General features: G+C 38.3%; 3 protein-coding genes across 5 annotated transcripts; 1 reads left to right on the plus strand and 2 right to left on the minus strand.

The window, feature by feature from the left end:
• Nucleotides 1–538: 538 nt before the first annotated feature.
• Nucleotides 539–5244, minus strand: LOC122305190 (probable 2-oxoglutarate-dependent dioxygenase At3g50210). Of its 3 annotated transcripts, XM_043117556.1 has the most exons (12): nt 5087–5244; nt 4523–4638; nt 3845–3963; nt 3667–3730; nt 2985–3052; nt 2300–2358; nt 2047–2209; nt 1919–1938; nt 1792–1838; nt 1211–1291; nt 1039–1128; nt 539–940 (listed from the first exon to the last, which is right to left on the minus strand). In XM_043117556.1, exons 1-12 carry the CDS (start codon nt 5118–5120, stop codon nt 815–817), a joined length of 987 nt encoding a protein of 328 aa, XP_042973490.1. In that variant the 5' UTR covers nt 5121–5244; the 3' UTR covers nt 539–814. The 3 variants fall into 3 exon arrangements, with proteins under 3 accessions (XP_042973490.1, XP_042973481.1, XP_042973498.1); XM_043117547.1 differs by having other exon boundaries at nt 2047–2358; XM_043117564.1 differs by lacking the exon at nt 4523–4638 and having other exon boundaries at nt 5087–5223.
• Nucleotides 5245–9077: 3833 nt separating this feature from the next.
• Nucleotides 9078–10360, minus strand: LOC122305208 (protein IRX15-LIKE). The gene has a single exon (XM_043117572.1). The coding sequence runs from the start codon at nt 10236–10238 to the stop codon at nt 9306–9308; it is 933 nt and encodes a 310-aa protein (XP_042973506.1). The 5' UTR covers nt 10239–10360; the 3' UTR covers nt 9078–9305.
• Nucleotides 10361–12439: 2079 nt separating this feature from the next.
• LOC122293307 (patatin-like protein 6) lies at nt 12440–12946 on the plus strand. The gene has a single exon (XM_043101851.1). The coding sequence runs from the start codon at nt 12440–12442 to the stop codon at nt 12944–12946; it is 507 nt and encodes a 168-aa protein (XP_042957785.1).
• Nucleotides 12947–18556: the final 5610 nt, after the last annotated feature.

The raw sequence follows: 18556 nt of genomic DNA on the forward strand, positions 1-18556 counted from the left end.
GTGTAACTACATACGTAATTTCTGGGACAACAGTTTAGCCGGGATGTCAATGGCCTTCGCGTCAATGAAGCCTTCCTCCTCCTTTGGAATCATCACATTTTAGAAGTTCATTCTCAATTCAATGGTTTTGGTCTATCTTGGCATTCTCCATCCCCTCCTAAAGTCTCCCTCGAGAACCTGCCTCTGGCATTTTCGTCTCTTCACGTTGTTCATCTTCATTCTTGCCATTCACATTCTCTACGTAAGGACTCTTTAGGCAAATGAGCATGGGCTCCGTTTGGATATTAGGAGTATCTTAGATCATTTATGAATAGTAGTGAACTATTTGTAAATAATAGTGAATTGTTTGCTAATAATAGTAAAGTAATCTGAAAATAATTATATTCCTCATTTCGAAGGCGTTGACGATCACGCCAGTAACTACGCAGTTCTCTCACACCAGCACGACATGAAAAATAAGGAAATAGAATTTTGTTTCTTCATCCTCAAAACTAGCAAAGCAATTTGATACTCCCTTAATTTCTAAGAAAGCCTGAAATAGAGAAAATGGAACTACATTTTGACCTTCATACCATCATAATATCATCCCCTGCTGAAGTTTGCACTCACGTTCATCCACGACAGATGAAATAGTATTCTTAAGTCCAAGTAAGAAGTTGACACAGAGAACCAGTTTTCAGATGACTGACGCCACTCAAATGACACAATTTATAAACCACAACATTCATCTCCACACCTCAAGTTTTCTAATCTCGTCATTTCAGCTTGAGGTATTTTACTGATTTATTACACAAAAAAATGACAATTTCCACTCCTAATTGAAATTTGTTAGGACCTTGCTGACCAAATGCTCTCCATACACAGCTCTTCCGAACTTCTTAGCTCCACCTGTCCTCTGTTTACAAATTTCCAAAGGCTCTACTGCTGTGTCGAAGTTTGTCTGTACAACCACCCGAGAGCATGTGGAGAGGACAATTCCTTTAAGGAGGAAGGGATAAAACAATATAGAAGCAAATAGAGAGACGGACTGAGACTGACCTCATAGAAATATGCTACACAGACCCGATATTTTGGGGCGTTATTGATAACTTGATGCAAAGTTGAGTCATACAAACCATTTGAGTAAATCTGCATTCTTCCATGTTTCATTAGAATTTCAATTTACTTGGAAAGATGTATAGAGAGTGCGACTTTGACAAAGTGATATTACCTTCAGCATGTCCCCAATGTTGCATACAAATGTTCCAGGAATTGGAGGAGCTGAAATCCATTCGCCTGACAAGTTTCTTACCTTCAACAACTTATACAATTAATGTGGTGGAAACTGAAGTAGAAGGGTTTAAAATGGAAGAAAAAACAAGAAAAGAGAGAAGAAATTCATGCAAATGACTTCCCCCAACTTTGCAGATGCCAAAACTTCCATAATAATTTACAAAATGCTACTTTTGGCTTGCAAATCAGCTGCTCTTTGAATTGTAACATATATACTTTATTATCATAAAGGGTTATATAATGCAACTATAGTCTATAATATAAAATTAGATAACATATCTTAGATAGCTCACAAGAAAGGTTAAATGATACACCTTTTATGGAATATCAGATAAGCAAGTCCTTTCGTTATTCTCTTTCCTTTTTCTTGGAAAGAAGGGTTGGGGGGAAAGTGGGGATAACTAACTAAACGATGCCGATTTAAATGTATAAAGACCACATACTTGACATGCAACCAATGCTGCATTGTATCTGCAAAATTAAAAGTTGACTCCTGATAAAGTGACTAAATGTTTGTACCTGTAGTGCAGTTATCTCATCATCTTGATTAACCAATGTCAACAAACCTATGAAAGATTTTCAAATGAATGAGATTGATAAACAAGATTTCCAGGGCTTCTGATAATCGAGAGGACAAGAAACTCACCATAGTCAGTGTGAGCTCCACTGAATTTATTTGTACGGAATGCATGGACAAAAGAAAAGACATCATTTTCATAAAATACTGTAATAAAGGGATAAGTACAGGCATCAACAGCAGCTTTATTGCATTACCATCCAATATCATTTCTTGGGCCATGACCATTTGATGTGGGTGCACCTGGGTAACCTATAATACGCATCACCCAAAATGCATCTCCAGCTCTGTCACCTTCAAATTCATCTGGTGATCCACCCAATGCTAAAGCAATTCCCCGCATAATTTTTCTTGAAAGGTCTAACAGCAATAAAAAAAATTGTAAGTTGTAAGTAGAGAGCACATGAAATATAAGGTGAAAAGAAGAAAGAGTGGTCCTGCAAAGCATGCCTGTGCATAGGCTGATATACTCCTCCATTAGCTCTGTATAGTTTGGAGGATTGGATGGCCTGCATAATGGACCTTTAGATGAAATAACAATCAAATAAGAATTTCAATTGAGTGTTACGAAAACAGTCATCGAGTTAATAAACCACATTTTGAAAAAAACAACCAGCATCTAGCTGCCTAGACTTGTGTTAGAGCTACAGAATCAGCAATTAGATGATTCAATAGGATATATTTTTGTGGAGGTTTAAAAACAAAGAGGAGGTTTTAAAAACAATGGAACAGAAGTCGATATCATACATATTCATAATTCAAATTATAGACATTAATTAGCTATTCTCAAGATCAAGTAACTAGTAAAACATGTTTACACCGTTCAATAGCTTTTATTGGCAGATGGGTGTTACCAACCACCATGTTAGAAGTCCTTCCCCCACCCCACCCCCTTCAGGATAGGATAGAAGCCCTGCACCTTCATTGGCTCGCTTTACTTATGCAAAGCAGGAACTCATACTGGAAACAGGCAAGCACTTTTGTTTGCGATGTGTCACATCAGTCTCAACAACATGGTAATAATACTTTGCTAACAAGTATTAACTTACAATAACTATATTGTAATGTGGAATAAGACTTCTATAGAAAAAATTGGAGAACAGGAGTTAGCTGAGAAACCTTGATTTATACTTACCATTGGTTACGTCCTTCCATAGGTTTCCCAAGCTCTCCATACATCCCTTCTTTCACTTCTCTATAGCACTGTCATTGGCAAAACTATGTGATAATATTATTAAGAGTAAGACTAATAATTCGAGCAGCAGCAGCAACAACAAGGGCGATTCTACCATACCATGAGAGATATTGGAAGTTAATGTAGATTTTTATTGATACCTCACAATTTTGCACACAAATAAAGATGGTAATATCAGAGCCTCTAGAAGTTTACACAGTATGGACTTCAAGGCAAGCAGTTTGATGGATGCAACATCACTCCAATTAACCAGCAAGCACAACAGATTAGTGTGCCATATTTGTAATGTTTAATTGACAATTTCCTGAGTTGAATGAAGACAATAAAATAGGATCACCTAAACAAGTTGTTCACTCTTAGTTGAAGCCCCAAGAATACAGTCAAATGTTTTTAGAAGTTGTTGTTCTTTTTAGCTCGACACTAATGCAAGGAAGTTTTGTGATAGTCATGTGCATCATCTTCTCATTTTTCCAAGAACCTTTATTGGTATGCATGGTATAACATAGCAAACCATGAACAACAGCATTATCTACCAAACAGCTTACACTACAGACTATCAAGATGATAACAAAATATCTCTACAAGAACACCTATAATTTGTAAAGCTTCTAGCATAACCTACATCAATAGCTTCGTGCATGTCTGGTACGCCTTTAGTTATATTTTCCCCAATTCTCTGATATCCTCTGCATTCAAAATTTACTTCCACTTAATATGAAGTCCAACATTTCTAACTCATAAATCAGAAACCGAGCTTAATTACAAAATACACATGTAGGATGTAATTCCACAAGCAAAACCTGAACCCAGTTGCTGCAGTCATCTTGATTTTGAGTTTTTCTTCATATGGAAGTTCGAAAAATTTGTGCGCCACACTTTTCACCTCTTTAATAATGGAATCTGGAATGCCATGGCCCTTCTACACACCCACAAGCATCTTCAGATGAAAATTTTGAGCTAAAACTCTTTACACGCACCCACACACAGTCAACAAAATTCTAAGTGATTTATCCATTTAGTGAAAACATTAATCAGTGTCTTAATATCTACGCTCAATATTGGGCAGATACATTAATATATACGATTTCTTAATTTAAAAGATTTTCTTATAGAGATTACAAACTCTTTAACTAATGTCTTGAAGCCATAACCTCATTCGCCACCCTATATGACCATAAAAGAAGAGGAGGTTTTAAAGTTCTCTTTTTAAAAACATTGTTCTTGTGGGTGGGGTCTTTGATTTGAATGGGCTAAATGTCCATGATTTTCTATTTTCAGTTGTAAACTCTATTTAGCTACTTCTCATGTATACATCTATATATTTTGGCTATGCCTTCCTTTTTTTTTTTCGGAAGAAAACTTTTTGATTAACTATCAAAAAAGCAGCGGAGGTGCCATTTAGCCTGAAGAGCATTTTGTCAGCTCTTTGGTTTTAAAAGAAACTAGAAACGAAAACACATGTTAAGAAAGATGCATACCACATAGAAGAATCCCGCCTCTCGGCAAGCCTGGTCTAACTGTCTAACAACTTCAGATACACCTGGGTCCTCCGCCATTTTTGGGTCGTTACACTTGGCCAAAAGAGGACTTATATCTGAATCACATGAAATAAATTAAATGATATCGACCAAATAACATTAACTTGCTCTTATTCTTCTCTCTCTCTCTCTCTCTCTCTCTCTCTCTCTCTCTCTCTGTGTTCTTTTTCCCCACTTGGCAATACTGAACTCAGTTTGTGAAGCTTGCGTGATAATATGAAATCGGAGATTTAGCTAGAATTAGACAGTCAAAACAATAGCATATGGCATGCATACATCTCCACTTGGTCTGGGTATGGAGAAAAATACGATCTTCAACCCCACCAGAGAACAGACTTGTCTCAAATGAATAATGATTGCCAAATTAAACAGTGCGAGAGAATCCAATCAATTTCACATTTGGGAAAAACGGAGACAAGTTTGAGCTTTGGATATGATTATAACATTGAGGAATAGGTGGATACAATAAAAACATTTGAGGGAGAGAGTCGAGATTAGTTTTACCGATAACGGGTATGAACTTGAAGTTGGTAGCCATGCGGATGCCTGCTGCTAATTTGCGTCCCTATTAGGCTCTGGCAGTGGCAGGTACCCAAATGAAAGAGATGAGAATCCCAAACGTAACGAAATCCCTATTGTCTTTGTCATCCGAACTCATGTCATCCGAACTCATATATTGATGTAATGATGTGTCTTAAAGTTCAGAAACGCCAAAATTTGTGCACGTTCTTAAAATATTATCATTTATGGCAAGAATTATTTTATTATCAATTTAGTGCGTATAATATATTATTCAAATTAATGATAAGATTTGATTTTTAATTTTAAAATTTTTAAAATTATCTTTAAATCAGATTATATTATACAAACACCTTATTAAATGTGTTATTTACACTTGTTTATATATGGAATTTTTTTTTTTAAATTTTATGGTAATAGAATTTAATAATTTATGCCTTATTGAACATTTTATCCTTTCAACAACTAAGAATCTAATCGGTCCGGTTTTGAAAATTTAATATTTGATATGGACAGATTCATCATCGAAACTAGAATTTAAGATGTTTTTCAATTTTGATCCAGTCTGATCCGATTTTTTTAATTTACCGTTTATACGTGTGGTACTACAAAAGTTGAGAATATATGATCTAATGTGTAAAAATATATTTATTAAAAAGAATATATATTATTTTTATTATGCTAAAAATGTATTTATCCTTGATATCTATATATATATGAATAATTCTATTTGAAATACCACATACCATCTATATAGCATAATTTAATTTAGAAGATCAAGATCATATCAAAAGTAAGTTTGTATTAATAATTTAATATTAATGTTCATGTTTAAGATTAAAATTTCAAGTTATATTAGTCAACAATTTAGCATATATAATATAATATAATATAAAAAATTAAAAATATATAAGAGTCTAATCTCGATTTTTAAGAATTGGTACCGGATCACGAACCAAAATGAATCCACCAGTTTGGCCAGTTCAATTGATTTATTTATTTATTTTTACATGATAAAAATAAATGAGATAGCTAAATGATGATGAGCAATATCGATTAACCATAAATTTTACCTTTGTGGATGAAATTTCCTAGGAATGGATAGAATGCAGTTCCTAGGTCTTGGAAAGTACCAAATATAAATGACTACCCGAATGGAAGCCCAAATGTTTCAGTGTGGATAGAGCTGTGCATTTCCTTTGTAACGCCGATTTTGGCTGACCACCGACTCCAACAAAGTCGGAAAGTTGGAATTCAGAGTCCGAGTTTTTGTTGAAAAATTGGTCGGAGTTGGAATCCAAGTCAGTATCGGCTCTGAACTCCAACCTTTTAAATAAAATTGTTTTCTTCAAAACAACCATTACAGTAGAGGACACTTTTCCTTTCTCTCTTCCTTGGGTATTTGTTTTCTTCCCAATGTTTGCCACTTTTCTTCCCACTTTTTACACCATTCGGAGTTCTCTTCCTCATGTCTACTGACTACCACTTTTCTTTTGTAGACTTTCGAACATCTTTTTTGTTATGCTGCCTTTCCATTTTCTCTTGTATTCTTCTTCATTTTTTCTCTTCTGCATTTTATTCTTTGCATTCCACTTTCTTTTCTGGTTCCTTGTTTCTTCACCCATTTTCGTGATGATGCTTAGTAAAGTTTTCTGATTCACATAATATATTGATGAAGTGACGTGCAAGGCTCAAGCAATGGAGACTTCTCTCATTCTCTGGTTCACACTTCACCCTCTCTTTCTTTCTCTCTGAATGTAAAGGTGGGAATGAAGAACATCAATAGAGTGCAGAGATGGAGTAGACTGTAGAGGCAAAGAGTGCCTTGTTTATCTTTATTTCTTTGACCTCAGACTTCAACTCCGACAATTTTGATCGGAGTCGAAATCCGCTCTGATTTGGAACTGGAGTCGGAACTCAAAATGACCTCCAAACCAAGTTAACGTCCGAGGTCGGAGTTCACTACGAGTCGGAGTCCAACCCTATTCATGTGTGATACGACTCAAAACTTAGGAGTTATCACTTGGATGGTATTGGATAGGAAAAAATGATTCAATTAAATAACTAAATTGCTATATCCGCTATTCAAATAAAAGAAATGAATCTGACTATAATTTTGATAGCCCAGAAGAATTTAATTAACTCTTATAAAATTAATGAAAAAGAAATATTAATTATCGAATCAATTCGTTTGCCACGTCTCATTCTGTGATCATTTCTCAATTTTGCCAAGAAATATGGGTCAAAATTAAATTTATGATATTGTTGTTTATTTCTATTTGTATTTATAGTAGTGAATATTTATAAGGACGCTCCTAAAGAAAAAACAAAAGAAGTCCTAACCTAATCAAGCCACATGGGTTTTATCCTTCCTTTCTTTTCTCTGGTACCAAGCAAAAACCAATTAAACATTGTAATTATATATTGAATCCTGCTCCCAAATTTCCAGGTAGGTCCAATTTTGTGAGTGGGTGTACTTAACTCTTGACCCAACCTGGACTTCTGGTTTTATGATTAACGAGTCAAATGCGGTTTGGTATAACGAATATCACAAGTTAATTTGCTGTATTGATCTGTTTTGTCATCTATGAGTACTGCCGCATGCACTATTGATTAGTCTACCAATTAAACATTGACAAAAACCTTTCAACTTGTGCAGACAACAGACGTGTTCAAAAGTCCATGTTTGGAGGATATTTAAACACTAAAAAACCGTACAACTCATGCAAGTGTGGAATTTTGGGATTTTATGAAAACTATGTGCTAATAATAAAACTATGTGCTAATAATAGGGGTGTATAGGAATCGAGAGAACCGGCTAGCACAGACAGGAATAAGCAGCTGGAGTCAGGAACTGGCCCGAACTAGTGGAGAACCCGTTGGGAGGTAGTGGCAATTTGAAGAAATCGACGTTGGCCGATTTGGTCTCAGTTTGATCAGGCTCAAACTGCTGAACTGGTCGATCTAATATAGATATTATTTGTATATATTTTAAGTAAAATGACGTCATTTCATTTAAGTAAAACAACGTCATTTTATTCATACCGTTTGGAAAAAAAAAATTAAAATAAAATGATATCGTTTGGTTTATTAAACCAATGGTGTTGTTTGGAATTAGGATTCGAATTAACTCCTCTCCCTCTTCTTCTCCCTCCCGATCTCTCTCTCTCTCTCTCTCACACGCAACACAACTGCGAGTCTACGACCATGAGTTTGTGAGTTCCTTTTCGTGAATCTGTGTTTGTATTCATAAATCTATATTTGAATTTGCGACCATCAATGGTATTTGTATTTATATTTGTATTTGTGAATCTGTCAGTTTCTTTATTCTCATTCCTCTCTCTCTCTCTCTCTCTCTCTCTCTCTCTCTCTCTCTCATTGTGCCACCGGGATGTCGGTGAACCGATTGGAAGAAAATCGAGACCTCTTCACCGGCCAGTTTCAATCGAGATAATCACATAATTTTCTTATTGGTGTGATTTCGCACTGAGACCTTCGATTTTCACCCTTATCTGATAATTACAAATGTTTTCCATCCCCCAAAGAATGCGTTTAAACTTACACTAGGTAGCCATTATTTAATATGGTGGTTATTAAACTATATTGGTCCTCCAAGTCCAAGGTGTTAAACTGATCATTTAGATTCGTTTATAGATATATATATATATATATATATATGCAGTATACTACACACTCTCTATAGATTTTAAAAAAGGATGTAAACTAAATTATTAAACGCTAGTTTATAGCCATTAATATAAGTTATATAACTACTCTTGCCAGTGTAAGGAACGGTAATTAGAGAAATGATATTTACAGTTGTAGTTATGAAGTACCGCACAGTTTTTTTAAAAAAATGAATTAATACAAGACCCATATGAAAAAATTAATTTTTTAACCGTGGATCCCACTATTTTTCAAAGCGATTACGCGACGTTTGCACATTCTATAACTATATGCAGCATTACTCCAATAATTAATTGGTAAGGTGAATTTTTAATTTGAAGAAATTACACTTTGCAATGCCAAAAAAATTATTTTATACATTACCCACCCAAGAAACAAGTTTCGAAAGAGAGAAAAAAAAAAAAAACGAAATGATCATAAATAGCCACTTTTTACCACTTTATGCCCTTGATCCACCGGGACTAAGCTGATTAAGAAGAAGATGGATGATGATGATGAAGATCAACAATCCAAATAGCTAGGAAGATGAAGAAGCTTTCGATGATGTATTGCTGCGACAGAACTGAAAGCTATTCGCATCCATTCTCTCAAGAACATAATGCCCAAGAGTGTCACTTGCCTCAACCAAATTCTCTCTGCATAAAAACTCATCCCCACAAACCCTCTCTACCTCTCCATAGAAGTCATGCACAAACACATGGGTCTTAGCATTCACACCCGTTTTCTTGCTCCTCGCAAGCACGCCGGCGGTGAATATGGGTGACATCCGACCAGGAGCATCCGGCCACTCCCCGCGCGGTCCATCCACCAATATTACATCCCAGTCCACCTCATACACATGGTTGGGAAGATCATTGAGCCCGAGCTTACACTCCGAGAACAACAGGTTCTGCACCGGCCGGCACTCGTTTCGTATCTGTTTCTTGGTTGATGCCACGAGCTCGTGCAGCTCCCTCAGTTTCGTCGTGTACTGCACGTCGTACGCGTCGATTTCTGGGTGTTTCTCTTCCATGTACGCGGCGTAGTAGCGGTTTTCGTCAATGAACACGGTCCGGCCGTTGTGGTTGAGGGCTTTCCAGAGGAGAGTCTCCGGGGTGAGGCCGAATACGAGGAAGTTGCATGGGGACGAGCACTTTCGAAGTACATCGGAGATTTGCTTGAGCTCGGCGTGGGACATGTGGAATGTGTTATTGGACGTTGAGGCGTAGTAGAGGAGGGTGTTAATGACAGTGGTCGGCAATCCGCCCAAACCGGGGGAAGCGATGGTGGCTGCGGCGGCTGTAGAGGTGGCAGAGGTGGATGTAGATTCTCTGGTGTAGATGAGGGTGAGGAGGAAAGCAAGCGTGAAGAAGGAAACAAAGGCTAGAAGCCATAGACGATTGGAGCCTCCTTGTTTTTGGATATAAGGGTGGAGGAGTATTAACTTTGTGTTACCGTTGTTGTTCTTCATCTTGAAAGGAGATAGAGAGAGATGATCTCTTTGATCTTAGATTGAGGTGGGTGGATCAGTTGATTCTGAATCCTGAGAGTCAGAGATGATGAGGAAGAGGGATTGATATAAAGATATATGTGTGTGGCAGTAAGCATATAAAATTTAAGCAATGTATAAATTACTAACGTAGGATATATGAGGGTGACTTTGCAATGACCCTCTTAATTGTGGTCATACCAATTTGTTTTTTTCATTAATGCCAATTAATGATTATTTTTCCTACTTTATGTTGGTTGGGTTGTCTAAAGACGATCGAATTATAAATATTTTAATATTAATTTAACGTATCTATCTTACTTCTACTTAAAATTGTTATCCCTCTTTATATTAGGTATTTCCATTTTTCCTTTCCAATATTATTGATTTTTGGTTTTTTTTTAAATGATAATTTAAGGAGGAGAAATGATATTTACAGTCTTAAGATGTGCAGCCTATGCACACACTTTTTTAAAAAAAGTGAATAAATTTGTGACTCGTAAAAAAAAATAATTATTTTTTTAATAGTAGATCGACCCACCTTTTATTATAATGACTACGAGAAACTTGTATACTGTATATAATATTACTGTTTAAGGAAATGTATCGGAGGAGGGGAAGGGAGTAGTAGAATATTCGAAGGGGGTGGTTGGACTGGAGCTGGTGGATGATAGGTAGAAAAGGCATAGATAGGTGGCGACCCAATAACTAATTGCAAGCGAGAAGTCGTTTTTCCTTCTTCAATTCAGCTTTGGTTCCTACGGAAGCTCTTTGAATATTTTGCATTTCTTAAATAAGTAGTTACCTTTGAGGGAGACAAATCACCTGCAACATATTCCAGATGGAAAACATGTTATGGAAAATCAGCGGATTTTGACTGATTATTGAGCAAAAGAACAGGGGGATTTGGTGACTCGTGGTGAAGCCAACGATTTAGCCAGAAAACTAGTCCAATTGTACTGAGTGTACCTTAATTATACTTGAGTACAAGTTTCTTCCCATGTTGTAATTGTCCAAGCAAGCTTTCTTTTGTTGTATAAGTTACAGAAATCTAAGGCAATGAATCCATTGACTGGGCCCTAACATGTTAGATGGAGGCCCAAGAACCGCCTTCTGAAAATTTGTCACATTTAATTTTCATTTGATTAGACAGTATAGATAAGATGAAATGAGATGAAATATTTTATTAAAAATTAATAATTTTTTAATATTAATTTTATTTTAAGATTTAAAAAAATTAAATTATTTATTATATAAAAATTTAAAAAAATTATAATGATATGATAAAAAGAAATGAAATTATTACCAACTCTTAATATTTGTGTGTATTGATAATCTTACTTTTGTGGCGATTATTGTCGTTTGCCGCCATTGAATCAAGTGGTGATTAGGCCTATTAGGTGAGTCCTTGTATTAGGTATGTTAAAAAGGAAAAATAACAGACATACAACTTTTTAAAACTTTATAAAGAATAAGCAGTTGTCGGGTGGGTATCCCACGCACCCAGTTTTTATCTTCCCCGCCCGTATACCTAATATTTGAGGAAATAAAAATCTTAGTTCTTCTACAGGGCAGCTATTGTAGCAATACACTCACTATGTTGTTGCTTCTATATTTTCCATTTCTTTTTTAACATCCAAAACGTCATTCTTTCTCTGCTTTATTTTTCTTCTTTTACTTTTGGGAGAGATATATAATTGGTTTTGGCGCAGAATTAGAGTGACGGTGTTTGGTTAGGAGGAAACTCGAAGAAAAAAGTTTCGTTTGGAGATTCTTGTTTGGGTACGTTTTGTTTGAAGGGGATGAGTTGGACACATTGGGTTGAGCATCGTTATCAATATCAAGCGTTGTGTTATAGAATGTTCTAATTGGGAAGGAAAACACAATTAAAAATGAGATTTGAGATCTAAATTCCTGAATCCCATTTTCTTAATATTTTGTAACAACAAAAAGAATGAAAAACCTCTAACTGCTCAACCATGTTTGAGAGAGAGAGAGAGAGAGAGAGATGCTTGGTTAAACTCTTTGCATGTTTTGTTCTTAAGTTCTGTTAAAGGTGTGTGTACGGAGGGACATGCAAGGGAATGAATCTAATACCTAAAACGAAGATTAATTGGGTTCCTCGAAGGGCAAATTAGGTGGCGCCTCTTTCTATAAGAAACTTGCTCAGAGTTTTCGAGCAAATGGGTTCAAATCTGTCGAAAATACAAGAGCGAGGCATTGACAAGCTCAGCTACGAAATCTTCTCCATCCTAGAGAGCAAATTCCTCTTTGGCTACAACGATCAAAGCTCTAGGTTCCCAAGCCGATCGCTCTCTCGGCCACCGAAGCTCAACCTCAAGCCCAAGTCTAATCAGCCACCGTCAATAATAGAGTCTTGGCAATCAAGAACCAAATGGGTAAAATTTGCATTCTTAGCATCGACAGCGTTGGCATGCGAGACATTCTCTCCAGTAAAAGCTTTGGCATATTTGGAAAACGCGCTCAAACTGAAATTCGGTAATTTAGAAGCCATAATCGCCGATTATTTCGATGTCGCTGCTGGCTCCGACGTTAGAGGTATTTTCACCGCCATGCTCCTTTCCTTGAAAGACCAAGGACTTCCAATTTTCAAGGCTGACGACACGTGGAGGTTTTTGTCTGAACAAGAGAAGAGATTTTACCGCTCTTCTGGTTTTGGTTTTGAGTGAGGGCTGAGGTCGTAGTGCATGTGGTGTTTTGTTGAGTGCTGTGGAGTCTGGTCCACACCGCTCGAGCGGAGGCATTGGTTGCTCAAGCGAATTCAGACAGAGCCGAACGCTCGATGTTAGTTTGACAGTGAGCTTGAGCAGGAAGTTTTCGCTCGAGCGAAGTTAGGTAGAGTCGAACGCTCGATGTCAGCTCGACAGTCAGCTCGAGCAGGATGCGGAAGGGAAGTTCGCTCGACACGTCGCTCGAGCGAACATACTTTTTGTAAGGTTTCCGCCGTGTAACTATATATATGATGTTTTAATTCATATGGTTGTACGATTACTGTATGAGTGAACAATGTGGACGTACAGTATTGAAGATCCATCTTGTAGTGTGATATTTCTCAATAATAAAATCCTCTGCAGCTCCCGTGGACGTAGGCAATTTTGCCGAACCACGTACATTTTGTGTCGTCTGTGATTGCTTGTGTGTTTTTCTCGTTCGATATTATTTTTCAATTCATTGTCATTGTTTTTCATAACAATTGGTATCAAGAGCCAAAGTTCAAGTATGAGAAAAAACGATGGCTGGAGATGATTTGAAGGTATCGGGGATCGAGAAGTTTGATGGCACGGATTTTGGATACTGGAGGATGCAGATAGAGGACTACCCCTAGGAAGAAACTTCATCTTCCACTATTGGGGCAGTAACCGGAAAAGATGGATGATGCTAATTGGAACCTGTTGGATCGACAGGTTCTGGGAGTTATTCGATTAACCCTGTCGAGATCCGTTGCACACAACGTCATCAAGGAGAAGACGAATGCGGATCTCATGGCGGCTTTGTCAGGTATGTATGAAAAGCCTTCAGCGAATAACAAGGTATATCTGACGAAAAAGTTATTCAATTTGAAAATAGCAGATGGTACGTCTGTTGCACAACATCTGAATGATTTTAATACTATCACAAATCAATTGTCGTCTGTTGAAATTGAATTTGATGATGAGATACGTGCACTGATACTATTGGCTTCACTGTCAAATAGTTGGGAAGCCATGAGAATGGCTGTTAGTAATTCTGCTGGTAAAACTAAACTGAAATATGATGATATTCGTAATTTGATTTTGGCTGAGGAGGTGCGCAGGAAAGATTCAGGCGAGACCTCAGGTTTAAGTTCAGCCCTAAATGTTGACTCTCGAGGGAGATCACATGACAGGAACTCAAACAGAGGAAGATCAAAATCAAAGTACAGGGGCAAGAGCAAGTCGAGGCCTGGTCAGCAGGCAACTTGCTGGAATTGTGGCAAAGCTGGCCACATAAAGAAGAACTGCAAAAAACCTAAGAAGACGGAGAATGATAGTACTAATGTGGTAACTGAAGAAGTACAGGATGCACTATTGCTTGCAGTTCACAGTTTAGTTAATGACTGGATACTGGATTCAGGGGCTTCCTTCCATACATCTTCCCACCAGGAGCTAATGCGAAACTATGTTGCAGGTGATTTTGGGATGGTGTATCTAGCTGATGGAGAGGCTTTGAACGTAGTGGGGATGAGAGACATTGATATTGCACTCCCTGGCAAGAACAAATGGACCTTGCAAAAGGTCAGGCACATTCCTGAGTTGAAGAAGAACCTCATTTCTGTTGGGTAGCTTGATGAGTGTGGTCATTCAGTGGTGTTCTCAGATAGTACCTGGAAGGTCACAAAGGGGCATTGGTACTAGCTCGGGGTAAGAAAACTGGTACACTATATATGACTACTGGTTTAATTGACACTATTGCTATTACCGTTGCAGAAAGCACAGCAGATTTGTAGCATTGCAGGCTTGGCTATATGAGTCAGAAGGGCATGATGGAACTTCTGTCTAGATGCAAGCTACCAGAACTGAAGACAGTTAATCTCAGTATGTGCGAGAGTTGTGTTATAGGGAAACAAAAGAAGGTCAACTTCTTGAAAAGTGGCAGGACGCCAAAGACAGGAAGACTTGATCTTGTGCACACAGATGTGTGGGGTCCTTCCCCAGTTGCATCTCTTGGAGGTTCTTACTACTATGTTACGTTCATTGATGACCATAGTAGGAAGGTATGGATTTATTTTTTGAAGCATAAATCTGAAATATTTAATGTTTTCAAAATTTGGAAAGCCATGGTTGAGACAGAGACAGGCTTGAAACTGAAGTGTTTGAGGTCTGACAATGGTGGTGAGTATGTTGATGGCGGGTTCAAGGAGTATTGTGCAGCTCTGGGTATCAGAATGGAGAAGACCATTCCTGGAACACCATAGCAAAATGGAGTTGCTGAGCGTATGAACAGAACCATAAATGAGCGTGCTAGAAGCATGAGGTTGCACGCTGGACTACCACCCACTTTTTGGGCAGATGCAGTCAGCACTGCCGTTTACTTGATAAACAGAGGGCCATCAGTTCCACTGGATTGTGGATTGCCTGAGGAGGTTTGAAGCAGGAAAGAGGTTCAATTTTCTCACCTTAAAACTTTTGGTTGTCTTTCTTATGTGCTTGTTGATTCTGATGCTCGTAGTAAGTTAGAAGCTAAGTCAAAGAAATGTTATTTCATTGGCTATGGAAACGAGGCATTTGGCTATCGTTTCTGGGATGATCAGGGTCGGAAAATCATAAGAAGCAGGAATGTGATTTTTAATGAGAAAATTATGTACAAGGATAAGTCTAGTACAGTTTCTGCGGTAGCTCCTCAGGAGTCCGAGTTTGTGGGATTAGATGACCTACCAGAGGTCACAGTGCAGTGTAGAGATGTGAGTGACGGGGAGAGTGGGTCCAATGCACCCATTCATATTATTCCGCAGGCAGTTTCAGAACCGTCCACTTCTACAGTTGCAGTTCGCAGGTCAATTAGGACTATACGTCCTCCACAGCATTTCTCACCTACCTTGAATTACATTTTGTTGACAGATGGTGGAGAACTACAGAGTTACGAAGAAACCTTGCAAGATGAAAATTCTAGCAAGTGAGAGCTGGCCATGAAGGATGGGATAGATTCCTTGTTAGGGAATCAGACATGAGAGTTGACAGAACTTCCATCAGGGAAGAAGGTGTTACACAAAAAGTGGGTGTACCGGGTGAAAACTGAGCATGACGGCAGTAAGAGGTACAAGGCTAGACTTCTTGTAAAAGGCTTTCAGCAGAAATAGGGTATTGATTACTCTGAGATCTTTTCTCTTGTGGTGAAGATCACAACCATCAGGATAGTACTGGCTATGGTTGCTACTGAAGATTTATTTCTTGAGCAGTTAGATGTGAAGACAGCTTTTCTTTATGGAGACCTTGAAGAAGACATCTACATGCACCAGCCTGAGGGGTTTGTGGTACAGGGAAAGGAAGGTTCAGTTTGCAGACTGAAGAAGAGCTTGTATGGCCTGAAGCAAACTCCTAGACAGTGGTACAAGAAATTTGACAACTTCATGCACAGTGCAGGGTACATTAGATGTCAGGCAGATCACTGTTGCTATGTCAGGTATTTTGACAATTCTTACATTATTTTGTTGTTGTATGTGGATGACATGCTGATTGCAGGTGCTAGTATTGATGAGATCAATAATCTGAAAAAGCAGATGTCAGAGTACTTTACAATGAAAGATTTGGGAGCTGCAAAGCAAATCCTTGGTATGAGAATTGTCAGGAATAGAGTTAGAGGTACGTTGAGACTCTCACAGGCTGAGTATGTGAAAAAGGTACTCAGCAGGTTCAATATGGACAAGGCCAAACCAGTTGGCACACCCTTGGGAAGTCACTTCAGACTCAGCAAGAATCAGTCACCAGAGTCAGAGGAGGAACAAGATTACATGAGTAAGGTTCCTTATACCTCAGCTATTGGTTCACTTATGTATGTTATGGTTTGCACAAAACCGGATATTGCACATGCAGTGAGAGTTGTGAGTAGATACATGAGTAACCCGAGAAAGCAACATTGGGAAGCAGTGAAGTGGATTTTGGGGTACCTAAAGGGTTTCTCCGAAACCTGTTTGTGTTTCTCTAGAAAGAGCTTGGAGGTGCAGGACTTTGTTTATGCTGATTTAGCTGGAGATATTGATAGCAGAAAGAGTACTACGAGCTTTGTTTATACACTTGGTGATACTGCAGTGTCATGGGATTCTAATCTACAGAAAACAGTTTCTTTGTCTACAACAGAAGCTGAGTATATTGCAGTGTCAAAGGCTGCAAAGGAGATGGTATGGCTACAGGGCTTCTTGGAGGAGTTGGGTAAGAAGAATCAGAAAGGCACTCTTTACAGTGATAGTTAGAGTGCCATATTCCTTGCCAAGAATCTAGCATTTCATTTCAGGACCAAGTACATTCAGATCAAGTATCACTTCATACGGTCATTGTTAGATGACGGACAGTTATTACTTGAGAAGATTTATGGAAGCAAGAACCCTGCTGATATGTTGACTAAGGGTGTTTCGCTTGAGAAACTGAAGTTGTGCGCAACTTCAGTTGGTCTTCTATCATGAAGACAAGAGTAATGAGTTGCAAAGGTGGAGGATATCATATTTGAGGAAGACGGCGATGCAACGAGTGTACCAGTCTCCAAGTGGGAGAATTGTTGAGTGTTGTGGAGTCTGGTCCACACCGCTCGAGCGGAGGCATTGGCCGCTCGAGCGAATTCAGACAGAGTCGAACGCTCGATGTTAGCTCGACAATGAGCTCGACAGTGAGCTCGAGCAGGAAGCTTTCGCTCGAGCGAAGGCGAAGACATTGACCACTCGAGCGAAGTCAGGCAGAGTCGAACGCTCGATGTCAGCTCGACAGTGAGCTCGAGCAGAATGCGGAAGGGAAGTTCGCTCGACGCGCGCTCGACACGCCGCTCGAGTGAACATACTTTTTGTAGGGTTTCCGCCGTGTAACCATATATATGATGTTTTAATTCATATGGCCGTACGATTACTGTATGAGTGAACACTATGGACGTACAGTATTGAAGATCCATCTTGTAGTGTGATATTCCTCAATAATAAAATCCTCTGCAGCTCTCGTGGACGTAGGCAATTTTGCCGAACCACGTACATCTTGTGTCGTGTGTGATTGTGTGTGTGTTTTTCTCGTTCGATATTAATTTTCAATTCATTGTCATCGTTTTTCACAACAGTGTTTGGCTTGGCTGTCGAAGAAGACGAAGGATGCTTGGTGGTGCCTAGCTTTGATGGATGTCGTAGGATACAAAGGGGGAAGGGGTTGATTTCGGGAGGGCATTGAGGGTTGTGAGGTTTTTTGGTGGGGGGGGGGGGGGGGAGGGGAGGGCTGAGGGTTGAGAGACGTAATCCTTGAAATCGGTTAAGTGTTTTAATGAACCTAGTTCACACGTAATGTGTGCGATGGATTCACTCAAATTGTTGAAACCAAGATTTCAAGTTTTGTGTAATTATATATCTACACATGGATTTTGATGATAACAAATGAATTCAAAAAATAGAGGAGTCTCAAGCTCAAGTTATCTGCACAATGGAGTCAAGCACATCAAGGAAACAAGCATGACCAAGAAGGGAACAAGTTCACATTAAAGTCATAGAGTAATGTTGTAAATATCTTAAAAATTCAAAATTAGAATTAAAGCTCAAAATTAATATTTTATCATAAAGCATTAAAATACATTTTCCA

Source organism: Carya illinoinensis, chromosome 1 (assembly GCF_018687715.1).
Source record: "Carya illinoinensis cultivar Pawnee chromosome 1, C.illinoinensisPawnee_v1, whole genome shotgun sequence".
Taxonomy (NCBI): domain Eukaryota; kingdom Viridiplantae; phylum Streptophyta; class Magnoliopsida; order Fagales; family Juglandaceae; genus Carya; species Carya illinoinensis.